Consider the following 22,613-nt stretch of genomic DNA (forward strand, 5'->3'; position numbering starts at 1 on the left):
AGAAAAAACAAGCCTTGTCCAGGGAATGAAAGTCAGAGTCTAAAATGGTGAAAGGTACACTGATCTCTGCAGGAAAAGAAAACTTCAGGGTCCCAAACTTTAACAAAAAGTACTTATCTTCCCCCCACGCAAGCGGGAGGGGTCTGCTGAAGCAGGCAGGAAAGAGTGCAGGCAGGAAAAGGGGCTGTTCCAGCGAGGTCCAGAAGTGTCCTTTGTTTTCTGTCACGCGGGAGACTCCAGGAGCGGGTAGGACCGTGGTGGCCAGAACAGCGGGAGCAGGCAAAGATTGCTGGGGTCACAGGCTGAGGTCGATGGCAAGCGGCAAGTCGGATCGTCGTGGGCAAGCAGGGGTCGATGGTTCCATGATATGAGTGATTGTCAGATCCCTTAATAACAAGATGTTCTCCATGATATGAGTGTCACGGGAGCTCGTACACGGTTATAATATACACCAAAATATCTGGGTTGAATTGAATGCGGATAACTATAGATAGGAACCTCGCTCAAACCCCTTGATGGTTGAGGCGTGCTGCCTAGGGAGTGGATCATGAACTGATGACGAGTGTATCTAAAGAGGTACAAAGAAAGAATCCCTTTGTAGGCGCACCGCAGACCTTTATAGAATAAATGTGGTCAGGGGAAATAAATAATTGTGTTTAACAAAAATTGTAATCAAATTAGTGATGGTGTAATAAAAATAGCAAATATTAAAGAACTAGTATTTACTATGTTAAAAGACACTAATTGTGTCACAACGGTAGGTCCAGACGAGTAAAGCAAAACATGGCTTACTGTTAAAGGCTCATACAAATGCCATCACTGTAAGGCGTGCAGCTATATGAAGGAGAGCAAAAATTTCACGAACATGGGAGACACTAAATCCTATAAAATAAAACAATTCATAAATTGCAAAAGTACAGGAATATATCTCGCCACATGCATATGTGGTAAAAAGTATGTTGGAAAAACAAAAAGGGAACTAAGAAAACGAGTGTTGGAGCATATTGGCTCCATAAGAAACTCTCTAGACACCCCTATCTCCCGCCATGTGAGAGAACACCACGCAGGGAATACCAACACTTTGACATTTCAAGGGATAGATCACATACTCCCAAGTATCCGCAGAGGAGACTGGGGCAAGAAACTTCTGCAACGTGAATCGAGATGGATATACTTACTCAACACACAATGTCCGTCTGGTATCAACGAAGGTTTTGCCTTCACTTCTTTCCTCTGAGTAATTATGTATTGCCATCATATGTAGGTTCTTTCCCTAATCAACACTCTTGTGTATTAGTACCATGAATACTATTTACACTTCATCTTTGGTCAGAGTTTTTAAATTAAATTTTCTAAGTATAGCATTTGGGTGCAGTACCTATGCACCACCAGCTCTAACTCGGCAACACACGCGTCCTATGGTCACCATGACAACCACCGGGTATAAAACAGGAACTGTAGACGCAGTTACGCCCACCCCGGAAGAAGTCGCAAGTAAGCGACGAAACATGCAGCATGTCGGGTCTCTGCCGAAATTATTGATTTAAAAATCTTTACAGCAGATAAGAGCATAGCTCTATTGTTTCACTGCTTCATTACAAATGCTGCAATATCAGCCTCTAATCTATCCTATGGACCTCTGACTTGATACACCCAGTTAAAGAGGTGTTAGCCTTGCTTTTAGCAGGGCTGTCCAATAACATATACGCTCTCTCAAACCCCAAATGGAATGTCTGCCCTATTTTAGCCTCTATGTGCCCCTGATCCCAATAAGGTAATAATATCACCTGGGAAATCAGCACACTGTGGGAATGTCCCCCCGCTACTATGGGTCTCTGCAGGAATCATTGATTTTAAGAAACTACTCACAGCCCACGAGTGCGGAGCTTCACTGTTTCATTGCTTCACTGCGAAGGGGCAGGGCTGCCTAACAACGCTATATAGTCCTTTAAAAAACCGAACAGAACGTCTGCCCTATGCTACCCTCACTGTACCCCTGACTCTAATACACTGACAATATCATCTGGGAACTCAGCGTACTGCGGGACTGTTTCCTGCCACTGTCTTACCCAACTGTGATATAGCCCGTCTACACATCCACCCTCGCCTGAAGCGACATAATCCAGTCACAAAGTACCAAACTATTACAACGTGTGGGTAAATACAAAACTGTACTGTATATGATGGTGAAATACTTTAGCCACTAAAACTTGCCCACATAGTATAAAGACACTGATTAACAGTATCGGTACACGGGGTCTACCAGGGCTTACATCAAAGGGCGTGAGGAAAGGCACGGCAACTGTTGCTACAACAACATAAAAATTACTGCACTCATAATAAACCACCAGGTTTGCTTATTAAACGCAGTAATACATACTGTATTGAACTAGATGCAGACACTGCAGGATTCACAAACTCACCTAGAATTGTGCCCGATATATTAGCGCAAACTGTATACTCCCCGACATCCAAGTATCTGTACACGGGGTCTACGGGACAAAAATCAAGGGGCGCGAGGGGTGACACAGCAAATGTTGCCATAACTGGTATAATAACAACTGCCCCCGCAATAAACTCCCAGAGTTTGAGACTGAGTGTAGCAATACACACCGAAGTGAACGCAGACACCTTAGAATTAACTAACAAACCTAGATTCTAGCTCTAAACTACAGCGCTTCTGTGTGTCCAGCGGTAATACACTGAGAAACATTTCCATAGGTATAGTGGACATTAACCCCATCACTGCTGAGACACAATAATCGTGACCAGAATCAGGTAGCTACATACCATCAGTGCATATCTGTATCTGCACTAGGGCGATACTTACCCAGCCAGTCACATTGGATAGTCAAGAATCCTCCATACACTGTTGGTATATGCACGGTGGATTCCAACCATGCACTCACTCATGGGACCACATACTGCCAGTGGAATCATTAGAGCACAGAGGCATATAGCAATGAAGATCTAGGCATAGTGTGTGAAACATTTCAGCACCACTAGGTGTCACACTTGAGTGATCTACATCCACTTTAGGACATATACTGGTATACTTTAGATATATGCTAAACATCCAAGACATTACAGTGAATCAATACAAGCTACATATACTGTATATCTACATCTGCTGATGGGCCCAGAGTAATTCCTCTGGACCTACCGTTGTGACACAATTAGTGTCTTTTAACATAGTAAATACTAGTTCTTTAATATTTGCTATTTTTATTACACCATCACTAATTTGATTAAAATTTTTGTTAAACACAATTATTTATTTCCCCTGACAACATTTATTCTATAAAGGTCTGCGGTGCGCCTACAAAGGGATTCTTTCTGTGTACCTCTTTAGATACACTCGTCATCAGTTGAATTGAATGCGACTATGTTATGATAAATATAGCTTATTCCTTAAAGAAGGTGAACACACAAAATATACAAATAACACACAGAATATGGACACTTACTTATGGGTTGGACAATGAAGCAATCAGGTACAGGATTGGCAATTCATACAGGATACAAAACGAAGTCACAACGAAGATCAAAAACACGAAGACATGGATATAGGGTTTACACTGGTTTATATGGGATTCCAGCCCTATATTTTAACATTGGATGCAAGGCATTGGTTCTAAATTACCTCCACCCAATGACCCTTTGCCAGCTCACATGAGAAGCAAGGTAGTACTTGCCCACTGGGTGGTCATTATTCTAATCAGGGGCTCATTTTCCTAGCCCCCCTCCCACAAGACTGGCGTCGCCTAGTCTGCTTGGGACAGGAAAACCTTTGTCCCAAGGTGTGAAACACAACACTTATCACAAGTACCCACGTCCTGCTCTGCTTTGTTCTAGAATACACAAGCAGGGTGGGGTAGCTTTTGATCAGGGAGCTTATTGTAGACCACTTGTCTCCCCCCTGAGCATTAACATACCATATGGGCTCTAGCCTTCCCGGGCTTTTACCCTGGACCCAAAACATAGTACATTTTCACAATCATATTTATATTCAAATAATCTGTTCTGTGGGTCTGAGCGGGCTGAAATCTGACAGGTCCTCATGCCGGAGGACCCTTGCCATAGTGGCCAAATATCAGCCCTACACGACCCCCAGAACCAGAGATACCAAAACACAGTTTTTAAAAGCACTTTTGAACACAAGGCTTTTTTCTGCCATGCAAGTCAATGGCAGAAACCCAAACTTTACCATTACCCTGACTCCGTTCTGTTGCCCCGAGAGGATCACTATTTGCCATGCAATCCTTCCGGAACTAGGACTACATGGTGGCCGAATCTCAGCCCTCTAGGTTGAATAAAACCGGAGTTATGGTTTCCAGGTTTCTGCTCATTCTGACTTAGCCGTTTTTACTCACGGCTTTTACCTCCATTAGAATCAATATGGCCGGCGCTGCCATAGGATTCAATGGGACCTCCGCTACCATTGAAGTAAATGGGAAACACAGTTAACCCTACTCCGTCCGGTTCAGGGGAGAGGGCTGGAAATTGCCATGTAGTCATGCTAGGGCAGTGACTACATCCTGGCCAAATCCCAGCCCTCTGGTCCCCACGGAACCGGAGTTATGGGTTTTCAGTTTCTTACTTAGTGTTTGAAAGCCACGCGGCTTTCTCCGCCATTACGGTCAATGGTGCGACCCTCGTAATGAGCGCGACCTTTTACCGGGGTCATTAACTCCCGGACCCGGTTGGGGGTCGAGTGAGGGGGTTCCTAGGGGCCCGGGGCAAAACGAATTTTATTCCTGGGTGCCCTAAAACAAAAGTTCCCACGCCAATTGGACGTGAACTTGACCGGGACCTGATCACGAGGTCGGCTTCCAGGAATCCCCGTTGAAATGCATTACTCCATTCACTTTCAATGGGGAACCGCCGCTCCTCCTCTCCGGCACCACCTGCAGGTCTTCTCCGATATCAGGCCCAAATTGCCGGAATTTCCATACGATTACATGGGGCTGTAATGGCGACAAATGGAGAGACTGCAAAATGAAGCCTGCAAAGGCGGGAAAAGGAACAAAGGGCTATAAACACCAAATTAACATTAACCCTTTCCCTCCCACCTGAATCCCAGTGTATGTGGTTGCTGCAATGGTACAACCCTCAATAATTGTACCAATATACACATCTTAGCAAATAAAACCGGTTGCTATGAGGCAGGGGAATAAACATACATTAATTCCCTCTAAATATGGGAATAGGATAACCAAGGGACATACCTTTTGGTGGTGAAGCAGGGGAACATTTGTATTGTAAGTACATTTCGGGTTAACCCCTCACTTCCCAGACTGTGGAAGGGTAAGCCTAATGGGGGTGACCCCTTTATTACTCGCTTGGCACCCCTACCCCGTCACAATGCGTCAAATCCCTTAATAACGAGGTGTTCTCCATGATATGAGTGATTGTCAGAGCCCTTAATAATGAGATGTTTTTCATGATATGAGTGATTGTCAGAGCCCTTAATAACGAGGTGTTCTCCATGATATGAGTGATTGTCAGAGCCCTTAATAACGAGGTGTTCTCCATGATATGAGTGAAATTCAGAGCCCTTAATAACGAGGTGTTTTCCATGATATGAGTGATTGTCAGAGCCCTTAATAACGAGATGTTCTCCATGATATGAGTGATTGTCAGAGCCCTTAATAACGAGATGTTCTCCATGATATGAGTGATTGTCAGAGCCCTTAATAACGAGGTGTTCTGCATAACATGAGTGATTGTCAGAGCCCTTAATAACGAGATGTTCTCCATGATATGAGTGATTGTCAGAGCCCTTAATAACGAGATGTTCTCCATGATATGAGTGATTGTCAGAGCCCTTAATAACGAGGTGTTCTCCATGATATGAGTGATTGTCAGAGCCCTTAATAACGAGGTGTTCTCCATGATATGAGTGATTGTCAGAGCCCTTAATAACGAGGTGTTCTCCATGATATGAGTGATTGTCAGAGCCCTTAATAACGAGGTGTTTTCCATGATATGAGTGATTGTAAGAGCCCTTAATAACGAGATGTTCTCCATGATATGAGTGATTGTCAGAGCCCTTAATAACGAGGTGTTCTCCATGATATGAGTGATTGTCAGAGCCCTTAATAAAGAGATGTTTTCCATGATATGAGTGATTGTCCGAGCCCTTAATAACGAGGTGTTCTCCATGATATGAGTGATTGTCAGAGCCCTGATGCCACCATCCTTAAAGTGATTTATCCTGTCATATCCCAACTTTGTTAATCTCGCAGTGACAGCTCCACAGCATCGGCTCATGTATTGAGCGCTCAACCAATCCTGAAATTATGAGAACATTATGTCTCTCATTCCAACCCTATTAAGTTGTTAAGCAACATGGGTAACACATAAGTAGAAATCCTGTGGCACAAAAGTGTTAAAGCAGTCCTATTCATATGACCTGAAACACAGTTCTACCTTCACTTACAATCGAGCTGATAGTCCGATCTGGATACGCCCCTCTTTCGGCTGGTTTGCATAAATAGAATGGGAGACGTCACTAGAAACCACTCCCACTACCCTGACGAAGCGCTAGAAGCGTGAAGCGTACGTCGGTACGTCATGACGTCATTTCTGTGACGTCATCAGGAGGCGCGGGAGCGTGGACGCATGAGGAGCATGAGACGATCGATTCAGGAATAACACTGGGTGAACAGGTCGTATGCCTCTATATAGCTGCACAGCAGAAGCTGAGCACATTTGTTCCGGCACTAGGGCAAAGAGATATTACTAGCAACAGGATATAGAACACACTGCAGATAGATCATGGTAGATAACAAACTAGTATGGTTTGGTATAAGCTATATTTTGACAACATGCAATACTAGTTTGTTATCTACCATCATCTATCTGCAATTAAGTGTATTAACACCCCCACTGACAATAGATAGTGGGCACCGCATGACTCTATAACCGCAGGGGAAGAAAGGGATTTTTTCCGACTACTGACCCTATTGTAGTAATTCAGTAACAATATCCCCTTTCTTTTCTCCACTACTCCTCCGTGGGGAATTTTATCATTTTAACTATTGAGTGTGTAATTATTTATGTAATAAAACTTTTTTGTTTTTGTCGCTCACATTTTCCCTGTAAGGGCTCTGTTTTTTTGGCATAAAGGAGAATCTATCTGTGAACAATGGTAATGAGTGCAAATAGTGGGGTGCTTTGAACTCATCTCTTTTGGGTTCCCTCTGTACTGTATGTATCTTTTACCTCCCTTGCACCTATCTTTCATACTTAGGACTAAGAATATATAGGCGAGCAGTTATATTCATTAATTCAGAACTGTGGTATACACGGCATTATACCCGTATCTAGATTGCTGCGGACATGCCTTCAAACTACACCCGGCCCTTCCTCAATAATAATAATACAGTCAATTAAATGTAGCTGACTGAGACAAGTAAAAAATTAAAATCCGACATATATATTTCTAAATCATTTTTACAATGTCAAAAAATGTCCATGGTGAGCAAAGATGTGGAGGTTTTACTGTCTTTATCTAAGGTATTTTAGGGGTGAGACTGCTTGTCAGTCCCCAGAGCCACATTGTTATTTTGTTTTGTTGAATATTTGTGTAGTAATTAGGAAGCTGTCATTTGTTAAACAAATAAAAAGAAGTAGAGGATTTGCAGGAATTCTGAGGACCAGCATAAGAAAGGGTTAATCTCTCAGTTTGTATGAACACAGATAAGTAAAATTTACGGGGTATTAAATCTGGCTAAAGAAGCAGATTACTCTAGTACAAGGGTGGGCAACTCTGGTCCTCAAGGGAGAGGAACAGGTCAGGTTTTCAGGATATCCCTGTTCCGTCGAAGAACGAGACACTGATTGAGCCACCTGTGCTGAAGCATGTCTATCCTGATAATCTGACCTGTCCTTGACCCTTGAGGACTGGAGTTGCTCACCCCTACGCTAGTAAACTGAAGGGGATTTAAACGCTACGTGAGCCTGCCCCATTGAAATATGTTGTATTTTCATTGTTTCCCAGCATGCCTCTGTGTTGTTGAGGACACAGTGAGCAGGGTTCTGGGGCATGTGTAAGAAGTCTCTAATGAAGCTCCTATTCCCTGTAATGTCTCTCCCTCTGTGTACTCGCTGGTTAGGATGGTTCTGGAGGGCTCCGGGTCATGTGCAAAGCTTGGAGGGCACCTGCACCTTGACAACTGTTACGCGGAGCTCCAGTGGATCTGTGAGAGAGAAGCGTTGCAGGACGACATGGTCACAAGAGTCTAGAGGTGTTTGAGGATGCAAGATTCTTCCTAATGTGGCTTCCAACTGATACCAATGGACTTTACACTGTGGGTATGCAGCAATTCATGGGGAGCAGAGCACAACTGCTGACATGAGAGAAAAATAGTGCGATACTGTATATAGAGATATAAGACATGTATAAATGTGTGTGCAGGTATACGGAGATAAGAGATGGGAGAGGGAGACAAAGAAAGGGGAAAGGGGCAGATGGAGAATGGATAGATGACGAGTAGATAGACAGATGGGTGGGTAGATGATGGGTGGATAGATGATTGGATAGATAGAAGATGGATGGATAAATGATGGATGGATAGATGGATGGATAGATGGGTGTATAGATGATGGGTGGATAGATGATTGGTGGATAGATGATTGGTGGATAGATGATTGGATGGATGGATGGATGGATGGATGATGGGTGGATAGATGATTGGATAGATAGATGATGGATGGATAGATGATGGGATGGATAGATGCTGGATGGATAGATAGATGATGGGATGGATAGATGATGGTGACACGGGAGACCAGGCATTTACACCTTTTTATCAGGATCATACATTGAGCAAAACAGGTAAGTGAAATAAATTGTAAATTTACTCGCAGGAAAAGGCAGACACACAATGATACACAAAATACATAAGAAGAGACACAATTACTTGGGAACTGGGGTAAAAAAAATAGACTTTCCTAGCTGTATGGCACTCTAACCAAGAGCCTTTCTTTGACCGGGACTTAGCCCGAAATGTCCTGGAAATCAAATCGGCATGCAATTCCAGACGCCACCGCTCCCTTCTCTCCGGAGGACTTGATTCTGCTTGATCGGGACTTAGCTCTAAACAAACGAAAATCGACTTGAAATCCCAGCCGCGACCGCTACGTTAGTTTCTGAGAACTTGGTCCCGAAAAGCTGGACTTAGAAAATATTCCGGGTTTCTTTTTCTGAAGCCAGTTCCTTGCTATTCGCGCAAGAGCATCTTTTTCCACATTCAAAAATCCTGCCACTGTTTTGGCGCTTGAGAATCTCCCGGTTGCTTTGCTGAGAGGTTTCTAATAGTATTTTGGAGTTCATTAACAAAATACTACAGCCAATCACAGCGTGGTAACTTTCCTTCTAGCCAATCAGAGTGAAGCCGATCCTGTGATGCAGGGAAAGCAGGGATTCTGAATCTGCCAAGGGACATGCGCAAGTTTGCCACCTCCGTCCCTTGCTATTCAGGTACCACCCGCAGGGTTAGGCTCCTCCAAGTCTGGTGCGGCAAATGGGTGATTTTTTCAGAAGAAATATCATCATTGATTGAGTTGCGCTCCCCTTCCAGCTAGAGGGATTCCTGTGGACCATCCTTCCAAGGGTTCTGAGCAGCATTTCTTTATCCACTAATTGCACGTTATATTTATTTATTTATATTTTATATATTCACAGTCACATTTTAGTCATTATTCACTTTGGTTTTTGGATATAATTATCATTTATAAGTCTCTGTTAGAGCGCTGTTATTAATTTTTTTGACTACCTGGAGAGAAACTGGGTATCACCCTTAACCAAGGGACCCCTCATACTGTAGTTACAGGGACACTTTTCATCCCTTTGCCCCATTTACCTTTCTGGGCTGTGCTGAAGCAAGGAACTCTAGCAGCAAGTCGCGCAAGCGTTTTCAAGGGAAGATATTGCCGGGACAATGTGTGATTCTCAGGTACATTTTTAGGGGAACCAGAAACTCTGGACCCCAACTAGCTAGGCACATTCTGACAACAATTCCTCCGCAACCCCGCCCCCACCCCCCCCTTGAAACTCATACCCTAGCAATCCCTGCTTGCTGGCATCCTTGGAAAGGCAAAAACATCGAAATCCTTTAATGTCGCACAATTACACATTATGCACATACAACTGTTAGGCTCAAGAGCTGACACTCTTGAACCTCAATACATGGATCAGAGGTAACCAAACAGGCTTAACCTTTATTTCAGAGCCTGGTTACCCCCTCACCATGACAGATGGGTTGGATAGATGCTGGATGGATAGATGATGGGATGGCTAGATGATGGGGTGGATAGATGAAGGGATGGATAAATTATGGATGGAGAGATGATGGGTGGAATAGGTGATGGATGGATAGATGATGGATAGATAGATGATGGGTGGATAAATTATGGGTGGATAGATGATAGATGGATAGATGATGGATAGATAGTTAATGGGATGGAGAGATGATGGATAGATGATGGATGGATATGGATAGATGATGGATGGATGGATGGATGGATGGATGGATGGATATATGATGGGTGGATAGATGATGGGTGGATAGATGATGGGATGATAGATGATGGGATTGATGGATGATGGGTGGCTAGGTGATGAATGGATAGTTGATGGATGGATAGTTGATGGGATGGATAGATGATGGGTGGATAGATGTTGGGTGGATAGATGATGGGATGGATGGATGATGGGGTGGATGGATGATGGAATGGATAGATGATGGGATGGATAGATGATGGGACGGATAGATGTTGGGTGGATAGATGATGGGATGGATGGATGATGGGGTGGATGGATGATGGAATGGATAGATGATGGGATGGAAAGATGATGGGTAGATTATGGGATGGATGATGGGATGGATGGATAGATTATGGATGATGGATATATTATGGGATTGATAGATGATGGGATGGATGGATGATGGAATGGATGGATGATGGGATGGATGGATGATGGGATGGACAGATAATGGGATGGATAGATTGTGACAGTGAGGGTGTAACCAGGCTCACAATAAAGGTTAAGCAAATTTGGTTACCTCTGATCCATATATTGGGGTTAGGGAGTGTCAGCTCTTGAGCCCAGTGATTGCGCATGCATTGTGGAAAATTATGCGACAATAAAGAATGTATGTGTTTTTACCTTTCCTGGAGTGCCAACAAGCAGAGGTTGCTGGTCTATGAGTTTAAAGGGGATTTTACAGAGAAAGTGTTGTCAGAATGTGCCTAGCTAGTCGGGTTCCGGAGTTACTGGATACCCAAAAAATGTACCCGGGAATCAGGTCGGATTCTCGGATACATATAGGCACATTGCAACGGCAAAATCTCCCCTTGAAAACGCTTGCGCAACTCACTGCTAGGATTCCCTGCTTCAGCACAGACAAGAAAGGTAAATGGGGCATAGGGATGTGAGGTGTCCCTGGAATGGTCAAGGGGTCCCTAGGTTAAGGGGGATGACCTGATAATGCCCATGTCACCCAGAACCTGGTATAGGGGTTCTGGGGGTGCTCCAACCATACACAAGGTTGTGAGGAGTTTTAAAGTCTAAGTCTAGTTTATAGTGTGTGGGGAATATGGCTAGTGAGAAATAAAGCGCAGCTTCTTTTTCGATTCCCCATAACAAGAAGACTTAGGAAAGTATAAAATGTATAATTTATTAAACAGTGTATTTAAAGTACTTACTGCATATGCTTGTGCACGGTATTATGAGCTGGGTCTTTCCGGACCGATGTTCTGGGTGAGTCACTGGGCTACCAGCTTGGTGCCAATGTGTCTACCCAGACATCGAACATGAAAGCCACAGAGGATGCCAGAGGTGTAAAGAGCATTTGGGCAGGAGGTTCAGGCTGAGTACCCACATCCCGGGATGAATGGAAAGTTCTCGGGACTACCATTTGCCTTCCCAGACTGTGAGGAGCCTAAACCAGCGGGTGGCTTCTGCATACCAAGTGGCTGAGGTGGCAAGCTTGCACATGCTCATGGCTGATTCAGAAGATCCGCTCGCCTGGCTTCAGTAGACTGTTATCGCTCTGATTGGCTGGTAGGAAATTTCCCACGCTGGGATTGGCTGTAGTATTTCATTAATGAACTGTGAAATACTATAAGAATCCCTCAGCCAATCCGGTGATCAGATTCTAAGCGCCAGAACAGAAGTGGCAAATTTGAATGTACCTAAAGATGCTCTCGGTGAAATAGAAGCAAGCCGGCTTCAGAAAAGTCCCACTTTTTGTGTCCAAGTTCTGAGAATTGAACGTAGCGGTCGCAGCTCGGATTTCAAGCGGATTTTAGTTCCAGGACGTTTGGAGCTAAGTCGCGGTCAAGTTATTTCAAGTCATCCGGAGCTGAGAAAGCGTTGGCATCAGGAACTTTATGCCAATTGGAGTTCTAGGACATTTCAGGCTAAGTCCCGGTCAACCAAAGACTTTGTTTTTTGTTCTATTTAAGCTAGGAAAGTCAAGTTTTGTAGCCCAGACCCCCAGTAAACGTGTCTTTCTCGTGTTTTTTGTGTTGCACTGTGTGTTTGCCTTTTCATCCGAATAAATCTACTATTTATTTCACTTATCCTGTTTTACTCAGTGAATGATCCTGGTAAAAAGGTGTTAATGCCTGGTCTCTCGTGATATAGATGATGGATGGGATGGATAGATGATGGATGGATAGATGATGGATGGATAGATGATGGATGGATAGATGATGGATGGATAGATGATGGGATGGATAGATGATGGATGGATAGATGATGGGACGGATAGATGATGGGACGGATAGATGATGGATGGATAGATGATGGATGGATAGATGATGGATGGATAGATGATGGATGGATAGATGATGGATGGATAGATGATGGGACGGATAGATGATGGGATGGATAGATGATGGATGGATAGATGATGGGATGGATGGATGGATAGATGATAGATGGATAGATGAGTGTGTGGATAGATGATGGGATGGATAGTTGATGGGATGGATAGATGATGGGATGGAGATAATGGATGGTTTGATGATGGATGGATAGATGGTGGGATGGATAGATGATGGGATGGATAGATGATGGGATGGCTAGATGATGGGATGGATAGATGATGGGACGGATAGATGATGGATGGATAGATGATGGATGGATAGATGATGGGATGGATAGATGATGGGATGGATAGATGGTGGATGGATAGATGATGGATGGATAGATGATGGATGGATAGATGGATGGATAGATGATGGATGGATAGATAATGGGATGGATAGATGATGGGATGTATAGATGATGGATGGATAGATGATGGATGGATAGATGATGGATGGATAGATGATGGATGGATAGATGATGGATGGATAGATGGATGGATACTGCACCGACACACTTTATTCGAGCAAATACCCAGTATGTACCTGGCAGATACCTGGAATGCGCCGCTCCTCACCTCTGACAAGCCCCGTTGCGTTTGCCTTCCCAGCCTGGGTTCATGCCTGGCTGACGGGCGGCTGATCTGTTAAATGATAATGATTAGGATTTAATAGGCTGCAATGCTTCGCGTGTCTACCAGATGGCATAAATTCATGAATTGTAATGCAGTATATATATATATACTGTGCAGTATTGCAGCCAGCGGGAATAAAATGCTTCAATCCCTGCTTGGAAAATACCTCAATGCACTCGGGCAGAAAACAGTCACAAACCTCAATACACCCGGGTATACCCGAATTCGTGGGACTAGCCGAGCTCGAATAAAGTGTGTCGCCAGTGTAGATGATGGATGGATAGATAATGGGATGGATAGATGATGGGATGTATAGATGATGGATGGATAGATGATGGATGGATAGATGATGGAATGGATAGATGATGGGATGGATAGATGATGGAAGGATAGATGATGGGATGGATAGATGATGGATGGATAGATGATGGATGGATAGATGATGGATGGATAGATGATGGATGGATAGATGATGGGATGGATAGATGATGGATGGATAGATGATGGATGGATAGATGATGGGATGTATAGATGATGGATGGATAGATGATGGATGGATAGATGATGGAATGGATAGATGATGGGATGGATAGATGATGGAAGGATAGATGATGGGATGGATAGATGATGGAAGGATAGATGATGGGATGGATAGATGATGGGATGTATAGATGATGGATGGATAGATGATGGATGGATAGATGATGGATGGATAGATGATGGATGGATAGATGATGGGACGGATAGATGATGGATGGATAGATGATGGATCGATAGATGATGGGATGGATAGATGATGGATGGATAGATGATGGGATGGATAGATGATGGATGGATAGATGATGGGACGGATAGATGATGGATGGATAGATGATGGATGGATAGATGATGGGATGGATAGATGATGGGATGGATAGATGATGGGATGGATAGATGATGGGTGGATAGATGATGGGATGGATAGATGATGGATGGATAGATGATGGGACGGATAGATGATGGATGGATAGATGATGGATGGATAGATGATGGGATGGATAGATGATGGGATGGATAGATGATGGGTGGATAGATGATGGGATGGCTAGATGATGGGATGGATAGATGATAGATGGATAGATGGTGGGATGGATGATGATGCAATGGATAAATGATGGGATGGATAGATGATCGGATAAATAGATGATGGGATGGATAGATGGTGGGATGGATAGATGATAGATGGATAGATGATGGATGGATAGATGATGGGATGGATAGATGTTGGATGGATGGATGATGAGATGGATAGATGATGGATGGATAGATGATGGATGGATAGATGATGGGATGGATAGATGTTGGATGGATGGATGATGAGATGGATAGATGATGGATGGATAGATGAGTGTGTGGATAGATAATGGGATGGATAGATGATGGGATGGAACGATAATGAATGGTTCTATGATGAGATGGATAGATGATGGTGGATAGATGATGATAGATAAATGATGGGATGTATAGATGATTGCTGGATAAATTATGGATGGATAGATGATGGGATGGATAATGATGGGACGGATAGATGGTGGGATGGATAGATGATGGGATGTATAGATGATGGGATGGATAGATGGTGGGATGGATAGATGGTGGATGGATGATGATGCAATGGATAAATGATGGCTGGATAGATGATGGGATGGATATATAATGGATGGTTAATGATGAATGGATAGATAGAGGTTCTATTTAATAAAACTATTCTCCATGTGGTCAAAATGGAACATACCTAAAATGCCTGGGATGTATGGAAATAAAAATATGTCAAATGTATTCACTTTCTCTCGCTCCCTATCACTCCCATCCTCTCCCTCAATCTCTCTCTCCCATCCTCTCCCTCTATCTCCCCCATCCTATCACTCTCGTCCTCTCCCGCAACCTATATTTTACCTATCTGAGGGATGCGAGATGTCTATCAGTTTCTGGCGGGTATGGAAGCAAATTGGGTGAAAAATGGCAATGTAAATAAGATATAAAATCTTGCAAATTATATGTTCAGATTATTCTTAATGAATACGGGCAAAATTGGCAGAATTCTACTGTGCCAAATTGCATGCCATTTCATGCTGTTTCCATTGTCAATATCAGAGTTTAATGAATAGACCCCATCAATGGATGAATGATAAATTATATATATAAATATATTTTGTGTATTATACATTACTTGTTTTCAAGATGTATTCATTTTGCATATGCCTTACAATCCTGTACCCAATTGTATATTAATAAATGTTTTTTCTTGACTTGGACTTTCAGCTCTTCAGACATAAATGTTACCAGTAATTAATAATTTATTGGATTATAAAGAAAATAGGAGATGTATAAAAATAGGCCTATAAAAGTGTAACGGATGTGCTCACAACAAATCATGATGAGACCGCAGGGCCGAGGTGGGGATAAAGAAGCCTGGAGCCGTGAAGCTGAGTCCGGATTATTCGTAGTCGTGGGTAGCCAGGTCAGGGTAGGAGAGAGCACTGTAGTCGTGATCCATGCTGGGATAGGCACCAGGCAAGTCTTCAGCGGCAGGGTAGGCTGTAGGAATGGAAACAAAAGAAACAGCGCACAACGCCAAATAGTGAAGCAAGTATTGCTATATATTAGTAATTACAGGGTAATAAATCTGCGTATATCAAAACAGTGGAATAGGTGCATTTAGTGTGTTTCACACAAGTTACCACTCAGCAACTGTTGTCAGAAGAGTCTGCAGCTTGCTCCTCTCAGCGGGGGCGCTACGTTGGTTCAGGAGCAGGATTAATGTCCAAAACCCCTCATCCAACAGTACATCGCTCCCAAGGGGATTTCCCTTTAAAGCAACCACGCTCCATTGCAGGTATTGGTGCTTGGTGGGACCACTCGCGCTTCCAAGCCGTCTGGTGCAGCTCGTGTGGCTCAGCGAGCAGATCCACTGTACGGGGGTGAGACCTCAGCTCTGCAAGGGTACACTGGCGTGCCACGTTGTCGCTCCGTCACGGGATACTGCGTGATGACGTCACAGTCTCCGCAGCAGCGAAGGAACCGGCAGGGAGGCAGTCAAAGTCTCTCAAAGTCTCTCATAAGCCCAAAATTACCACCGGGAGTAATACTAGCAGGGTGAAGCCAATGGAGGCAATGGCAATATTAAGGCACTAGATAAAAATCATCCAACATGTTTCGTAGAATAAACTACTTCTTCAGGGAATAATTTAGCCATTACCCAGAGGTCTTAAGTACCTAACAAAGATGTCTCATTGGTCAAACAATTAAAAATGGACCAATCATCTAGACTAGGTAATGGTTAAAGTGATAGGGAAGATGAAATCATTACTTTTAAAACAACAACTTTATTAACTACATACATAATAAAAAGATTTTAAAAACATATAAACTAAACCTAGCATAAATAATTAAAAGCATGCTGGAATAAAAGAAACACAATATTAGTACTAAAATAGATAGTATCATATAAAAGATGCAACTAAAAGTAACAGTATAAATACGTATAGACAATAGAACAGAGCAGGGAAAACAGAGATACATAGATCAGTGATATCCCTTGGGTTTAAGTGGAGAAGGGGGCTAGAATTGTTTTTTTTTTTTTTTAAATAAAAATTCCTCTTAATAAAGTGCCCAGATGTAAACATCCTCATTTAACCCCTTAGGGGACATAGTATCTAACTTGTGTATCCAATATGTCTCCTTAGATGATAGTGTTTTAACTCTGTCCCCACCTCTTCTATTTACAGGAATAAACTGAATCCCCTTAGAAGTGAGACTGGACGGATCTTTGTTGTGGTGTAATAAAAAGTGTCTGGAAACACTGTGTTTTTCAAAACCGTTTTTTATATTTCTGACGTGTTCCTGGATACGAACTTTAAGGCTGCGTTTGGTTCTGCCAACATACTGTTATCCACACGCACATTCCAATAAGTAAACAATGTGTGTAGATGTACATAAAATAAAGTCATCAATACTAAAAACTTCTTGTGTGTTTTTAGAATTAAATGTATTTTTGTCAGGATGTTGGTAAAATGGTTACATCAGACGAGGAACACGAGCAGGGACCAGAGCACAAAAGAAGACAGTACTCTTGGGAAAGAACACCCTAGCAAACAAAGGGGTTTTTAATCTCTCCTCCACAGTTTTAAGTAAGGATCAATTGAGCATACTTGGAAGGGGTTTGAGTTTTTCCAAAACCTGTGGACCAAGCTCCTTCCAGTTGTTCAAAGATCTACACAAGTTCACTCGCAATATTACCCTAAAGAGACATTTTCTGAAACAAGATATGGACCGTATTCCTGATAAGGCTGCTATGGTTGCTGCAAGTAATTCTGATAAAGAAATAGAAATTAGACATACTGAATTCAAAACCCAATCTAAGTTCTATCCCGCGCATTCCAAGGGTCATCATATTGATACATTTTTTAATATGGTCATCAATGATTTTAACATTTTATCACGTAATTTTAAGTCAGGAAACATTAAACATAACCTCAGTGTAAGCGAGTCCCTAGCCCTTAAAACATTGAAGGATGATGCAAGCCTAATTATAAGGCAGGCGGACAAAGGTGGTGGCGTAGTAGTCCAAAATAGGTGTGATTATGAAAAAGAAGCTTTAAGGCTTCTTAACGACACATCGTCCTATGTTAAATTATTGAAGGACCCCACAGCCGAGTTTTTAAGGGAACTAAAAGCGCTATTAGATAATGCAGTCACTCTATCCGTCATCACTATAACAGAGTTCGCCTTCCTATTTTCTGAATTCCCAAGGATCCCCATATTTTACCACCTGCCGAAAATACATAAGGCCTTGGTGGATCCACCCGGATGCCCAATCGTGTCAGGTATACAATCTATGACAGCCAATCTTAGTCAATACGTGGATTTTTTTCTCCAACCGTATGTTGGTGAATTAACCTCTTATTTGAAGGATTCTACTGCAGTTTTAAATTTATTTAAAGATTTCAAATGGAAGAGTTCATATGTATGGATTGCATGTGACATAAAATCCCTCTATACAAATATACCCCATCAGAAAGGGTTGGATGCAGTCAACTCCTTTTTGGAAGTAGACCCCACAATGCACCCATTAAATAGGAAATTTATTCTCGAGTCTATTAGTTTCATATTGAAACATAATTATTTTCTGTTTCTTTCCACTTTCTACCTGCAGGTTTGCGGAACTGCAATGGGTACTAGGTTTGCCCCCAGTTTCGCAAGCCTGTATGTGGGTAAGTGGGAGTCTCAGTTCATTGTGCCCGAGGAACCCTACCACAGGAATGTCGTTGTGTGGAAACGCTACATAGACGACATCCTGTGCATGTGGGACGGTGATTATGCATCGGCCAGTGCATTTGTAGATAACCTGAATAGGAATGATTTCAACCTTGAGTTTACACATAAGGTGGATGCCACCCAGATAGATTTTCTAGATTTAAGAATTACTTCCAGAGCGGATGGCACTGTGGAGATTGAAACCTTCTTTAAGGAGGTGGATACTAACAATTTGCTGATGGCGAATAGTAATCACAAAAGTACATGGATAAAAAATATACCAGGAGGGCAATTTGTCAGACTCAGACGTAACTGCAGTAGTTTAGAGGTTTTTGACAAGCAGGCTAATAAACTATTTTTGAGATTCAGAGAGAGGGGATACCCTAAGGAACTTCTCGAAAGAGAGATTATAAGGGTACGTAACATGGATCGTAAAGATATGGTAATTCAAAATAGAACCAAGACAAGAAATAAAATAGGCCCAATAATGAAAAATGAAATTTTAAATGTGGCCTTCATTACGGATTATAATTCTGTACATAGGGACATCGAAAAGTTTTTTTATAAACACTGGGGTATTTTGTGCAATGATCCCATATTGGGATCACATCTAGACACTAAACCACGGTTTATCTATAGGAGAGCCAAAAACATTAAAAATTTGCTAGCACCTAGTGATGTTTTTTTAAGTAATAACACTACAGTACAAAAGGGCCTAAACCAAACGGCAATTATATTTGTGGTAAGTGTAGTATTTGTAAGTACCAACATCCTGACAAAAATACATTTAATTCTAAAAACACACAAGAAGTTCTTTCCCAAGAGTACTGTCTTCTTTTGTGCTCTGGTCCCTGCTCGTGTTCCTCGTCTGATGTAACCATTTTACCAACATCCTGACAAAAATACATTTAATTCTAAAAACACACAAGAAGTTTTTAATATTGATGACTTTATTTTATGTACATCTACACACATTGTTTACTTATTGGAATGTGCGTGTGGATATCAGTATGTTGGCAGAACCAAACGCAGCCTTAAAGTTCGTATCCAGGAACACAACAGAAATATAAAAAACGGTTTTGAAAAACACAGTGTTTCCAGACACTTTTTATTACACCACAACAAAGATCCGTCCAGTCTCACTTCTAAGGGGATTCAGTTTATTCCTGTAAATAGAAGAGGTGGGGACAAAGTTAAAACACTATCATCTAAGGAGACATATTGGATACACAAGTTAGATACTATGTCCCCTAAGGGGTTAAATGAGGATGTTTACATCTGGGCACTTTATTAAGAGGAATTTTTATTTAAAAAAAAAAAAAAAAATTCTAGCCCCCTTCTCCACTTAAACCCAAGGGATATCACTGATCTATGTATCTCTGTTTTCCCTGCTCTGTTCTATTGTCTATACGTATTTATACTGTTACTTTTAGTTGCATCTTTTATATGATACTATCTATTTTAGTACTAATATTGTGTTTCTTTTATTCCAGCATGCTTTTAATTATTTATGCTAGGTTTAGTTTATATGTTTATAAAATCTTTTTATTATGTATGTAGTTAATAAAGTTGTTGTTTTAAAAGTAATGATTTCATCTTCCCTAGCACTTTAACCATTACCTAGTCTAGATGATTGGTCCATTTTTAATTGTTTGACCAATGAGACATCTTTGTTAAGTACTTAAGACCTCTGGGTAATGGCTAAATTATTCCCTGAAGAAGTAGTTTATTCTATGACACATGTTGGATGATTTTTATCTAGTGCCTTAATATTGCCATTGCCTCCTTTGGCTTCACCCTGCTAGTGTTACTCCCGGTGGTAATTTTGGGCTTATGAGAGACTTTGAGAGACTTTGACTGCCTCCCTGCCGGTTCCCTCGCTGCTGCGGAGACTGTGACGTCATCACGCAGTATCCCGTGACGGAGCGACAACGTGGCACGCCGAGTGTACCCTTGCAGAGCTGAGGTCTCACCCCCGTACAGTGGATCTGCTCGCTGAGCCACACGAGCTGCACCAGACGGCTTGGAAGCGCGAGCGGTCCCACCAAGCACCAATACCTGCAACGGAGCGTGGTTGCTGTAAAGGGAAATCCCCTTGGGAGCGATGTACTGCGGGATGAGGGGTTTTGGACATTAATCCTGCTCCTGAACCAACGTAGCGCCCCCGCTGAGAGAAGCAAGCTGCAGACTCTTCTGACAACAGTTGCTGAGTGGTAACTTGTGTGAAACACACTAAATGCACCTATTCCACTGGTTTGATGCACGCAGATTTATTACCCTGTAATTACTAATACATAGCATTACTTGCTTCACATTTGGCGTTGTGCGCTGTTTCTTTTGTTTCCATTTCTTAGAGTGTGGGGGGGGGGGCTGAGCCACCCCGTGTTTATAGCAGCAGACGCCTCTACAAATACACGGTTATGTGATATAATTTCTTCATATATACACCCTCACTGTGGTTATTGTGATTTATTTCTTGGTCACTTATTTATGTGGTTTAGTCACTGCACTATATTTATATTCTAAATTCTGGGTTAGATAGTAGCGCACAGTATTTTCTCTGTTTTTTAGGCCGTAGGAAGCAGGATAGGCCTCTGGAAACAGGGTAAGCCTCAGGAGACATCTTCAGCAAGCGGGGCTTCAGCACAGGGAAGGCCTCAGGAACAGAGAAGGCTTCAGCACAGGGGCGACTAGGCAAGGCACTTGTGACTAGCACAGGATACAAAGGATTATGCTCAGCCTCTTCCTGGTTGAAGAGGCTGACCCTATATAGCAAGGAGAGGTTTACCAGGTACCAAGATGGCCACTTCAGCCATGTAAGGGCAAGTTTCAGCCAAACATACTTGAAAACGAGAAGTAACTCTCAATGTATTACTGCCTGGTAAAATATTTTATAAATAAATAAATAAACCCCGGTTTGCAACCCTTACAAACTGGTGCAGTTTCCTTTGTCTTTGCATTGAATAAGTCCGCCAGGTCAGCACATTAACATCTGCTCCTGAGATCCGCTCCTCAGATCCGCTCCCGAGATCCACTCCCGAGATCCACTCCTCTCTGTATGGCAGCTGTAAGGTATCCGGCAGTCTCTGGCATTTTGGTTTTAACCTTGAAGGGACTGAGGAACCCTTTAACAAATAATAATGATTTGTAGAACCCTAAACCTACAAAATCTGTCTTTTTTATGTGAAAATACTATTGGTTACATTTTTTAAATAAACTTTCATTGTAGGTAGTGATATATGTTTGCGGAACATCATTGCAGTTCTTCATAGGTAAAATGATCCGTTTCTTCAGGAAGTGTGTGACGGTTCGCTAAAGTATATCGCAATCCACAATAAATCTCCAGGACCAGGACCACTATTGGATCGTTAAACTATTTAAATAAACTTTAAAACAATGTAGAAAATATTGAATGTATAACATTATATTTGTTCTGTCTCCTCTCCCAGCATTTCCTGGTTTCCCCCTGTGGCCTTTGAACTCCCCCCCCCCCCCTTCTCTTCTGTCTGAGTTGGGCTGCTCCTCCTCCCCTTGTGATTTGGTGCAGTCCTACATTCTATTTCCCTTCTGATTGTGTCATGTCCTGTCCTTTCAGTGTGTGCATCCCTGCAGCAAGGTTCTCCCACTGTTTCCCTGTAAGAAGCCTTGGTTTTTTTACCCATTCCTATTCCAATTCCCATTCTATGTTCCCAACCCTTAGTGTGCATTTCCCAAGTACTTTTCCCCACTTTTATTTATGTTTTGTTCCCCCCAATAAACAATTCAGAAAATAGAAGCTGCCCCCCCCCCCCCTTGCATGGA

General features: G+C 42.4%; 1 protein-coding gene across 1 annotated transcript in view; it reads left to right on the forward strand.

The window, feature by feature from the left end:
* LOC142468791 (early activation antigen CD69-like) overlaps positions 1-8,574 on the forward strand; it is a 70,394-nt gene extending 61,820 nt beyond the window's left edge. The window contains exon 6 of the mRNA XM_075575347.1: positions 8,121-8,574. Within this exon, the coding sequence (XP_075431462.1) occupies positions 8,121-8,250 (130 nt within the window). The 3' untranslated portion in view covers positions 8,251-8,574. The remainder of the gene's footprint in view (positions 1-8,120) is intronic.
* The last annotated feature ends 14,039 nt before the right edge of the window (positions 8,575-22,613 follow it).

This window comes from Ascaphus truei, chromosome 1, assembly GCF_040206685.1.
Source record: "Ascaphus truei isolate aAscTru1 chromosome 1, aAscTru1.hap1, whole genome shotgun sequence".
In the NCBI taxonomy this organism is placed as follows: Eukaryota; Metazoa; Chordata; class Amphibia; order Anura; family Ascaphidae; genus Ascaphus; species Ascaphus truei.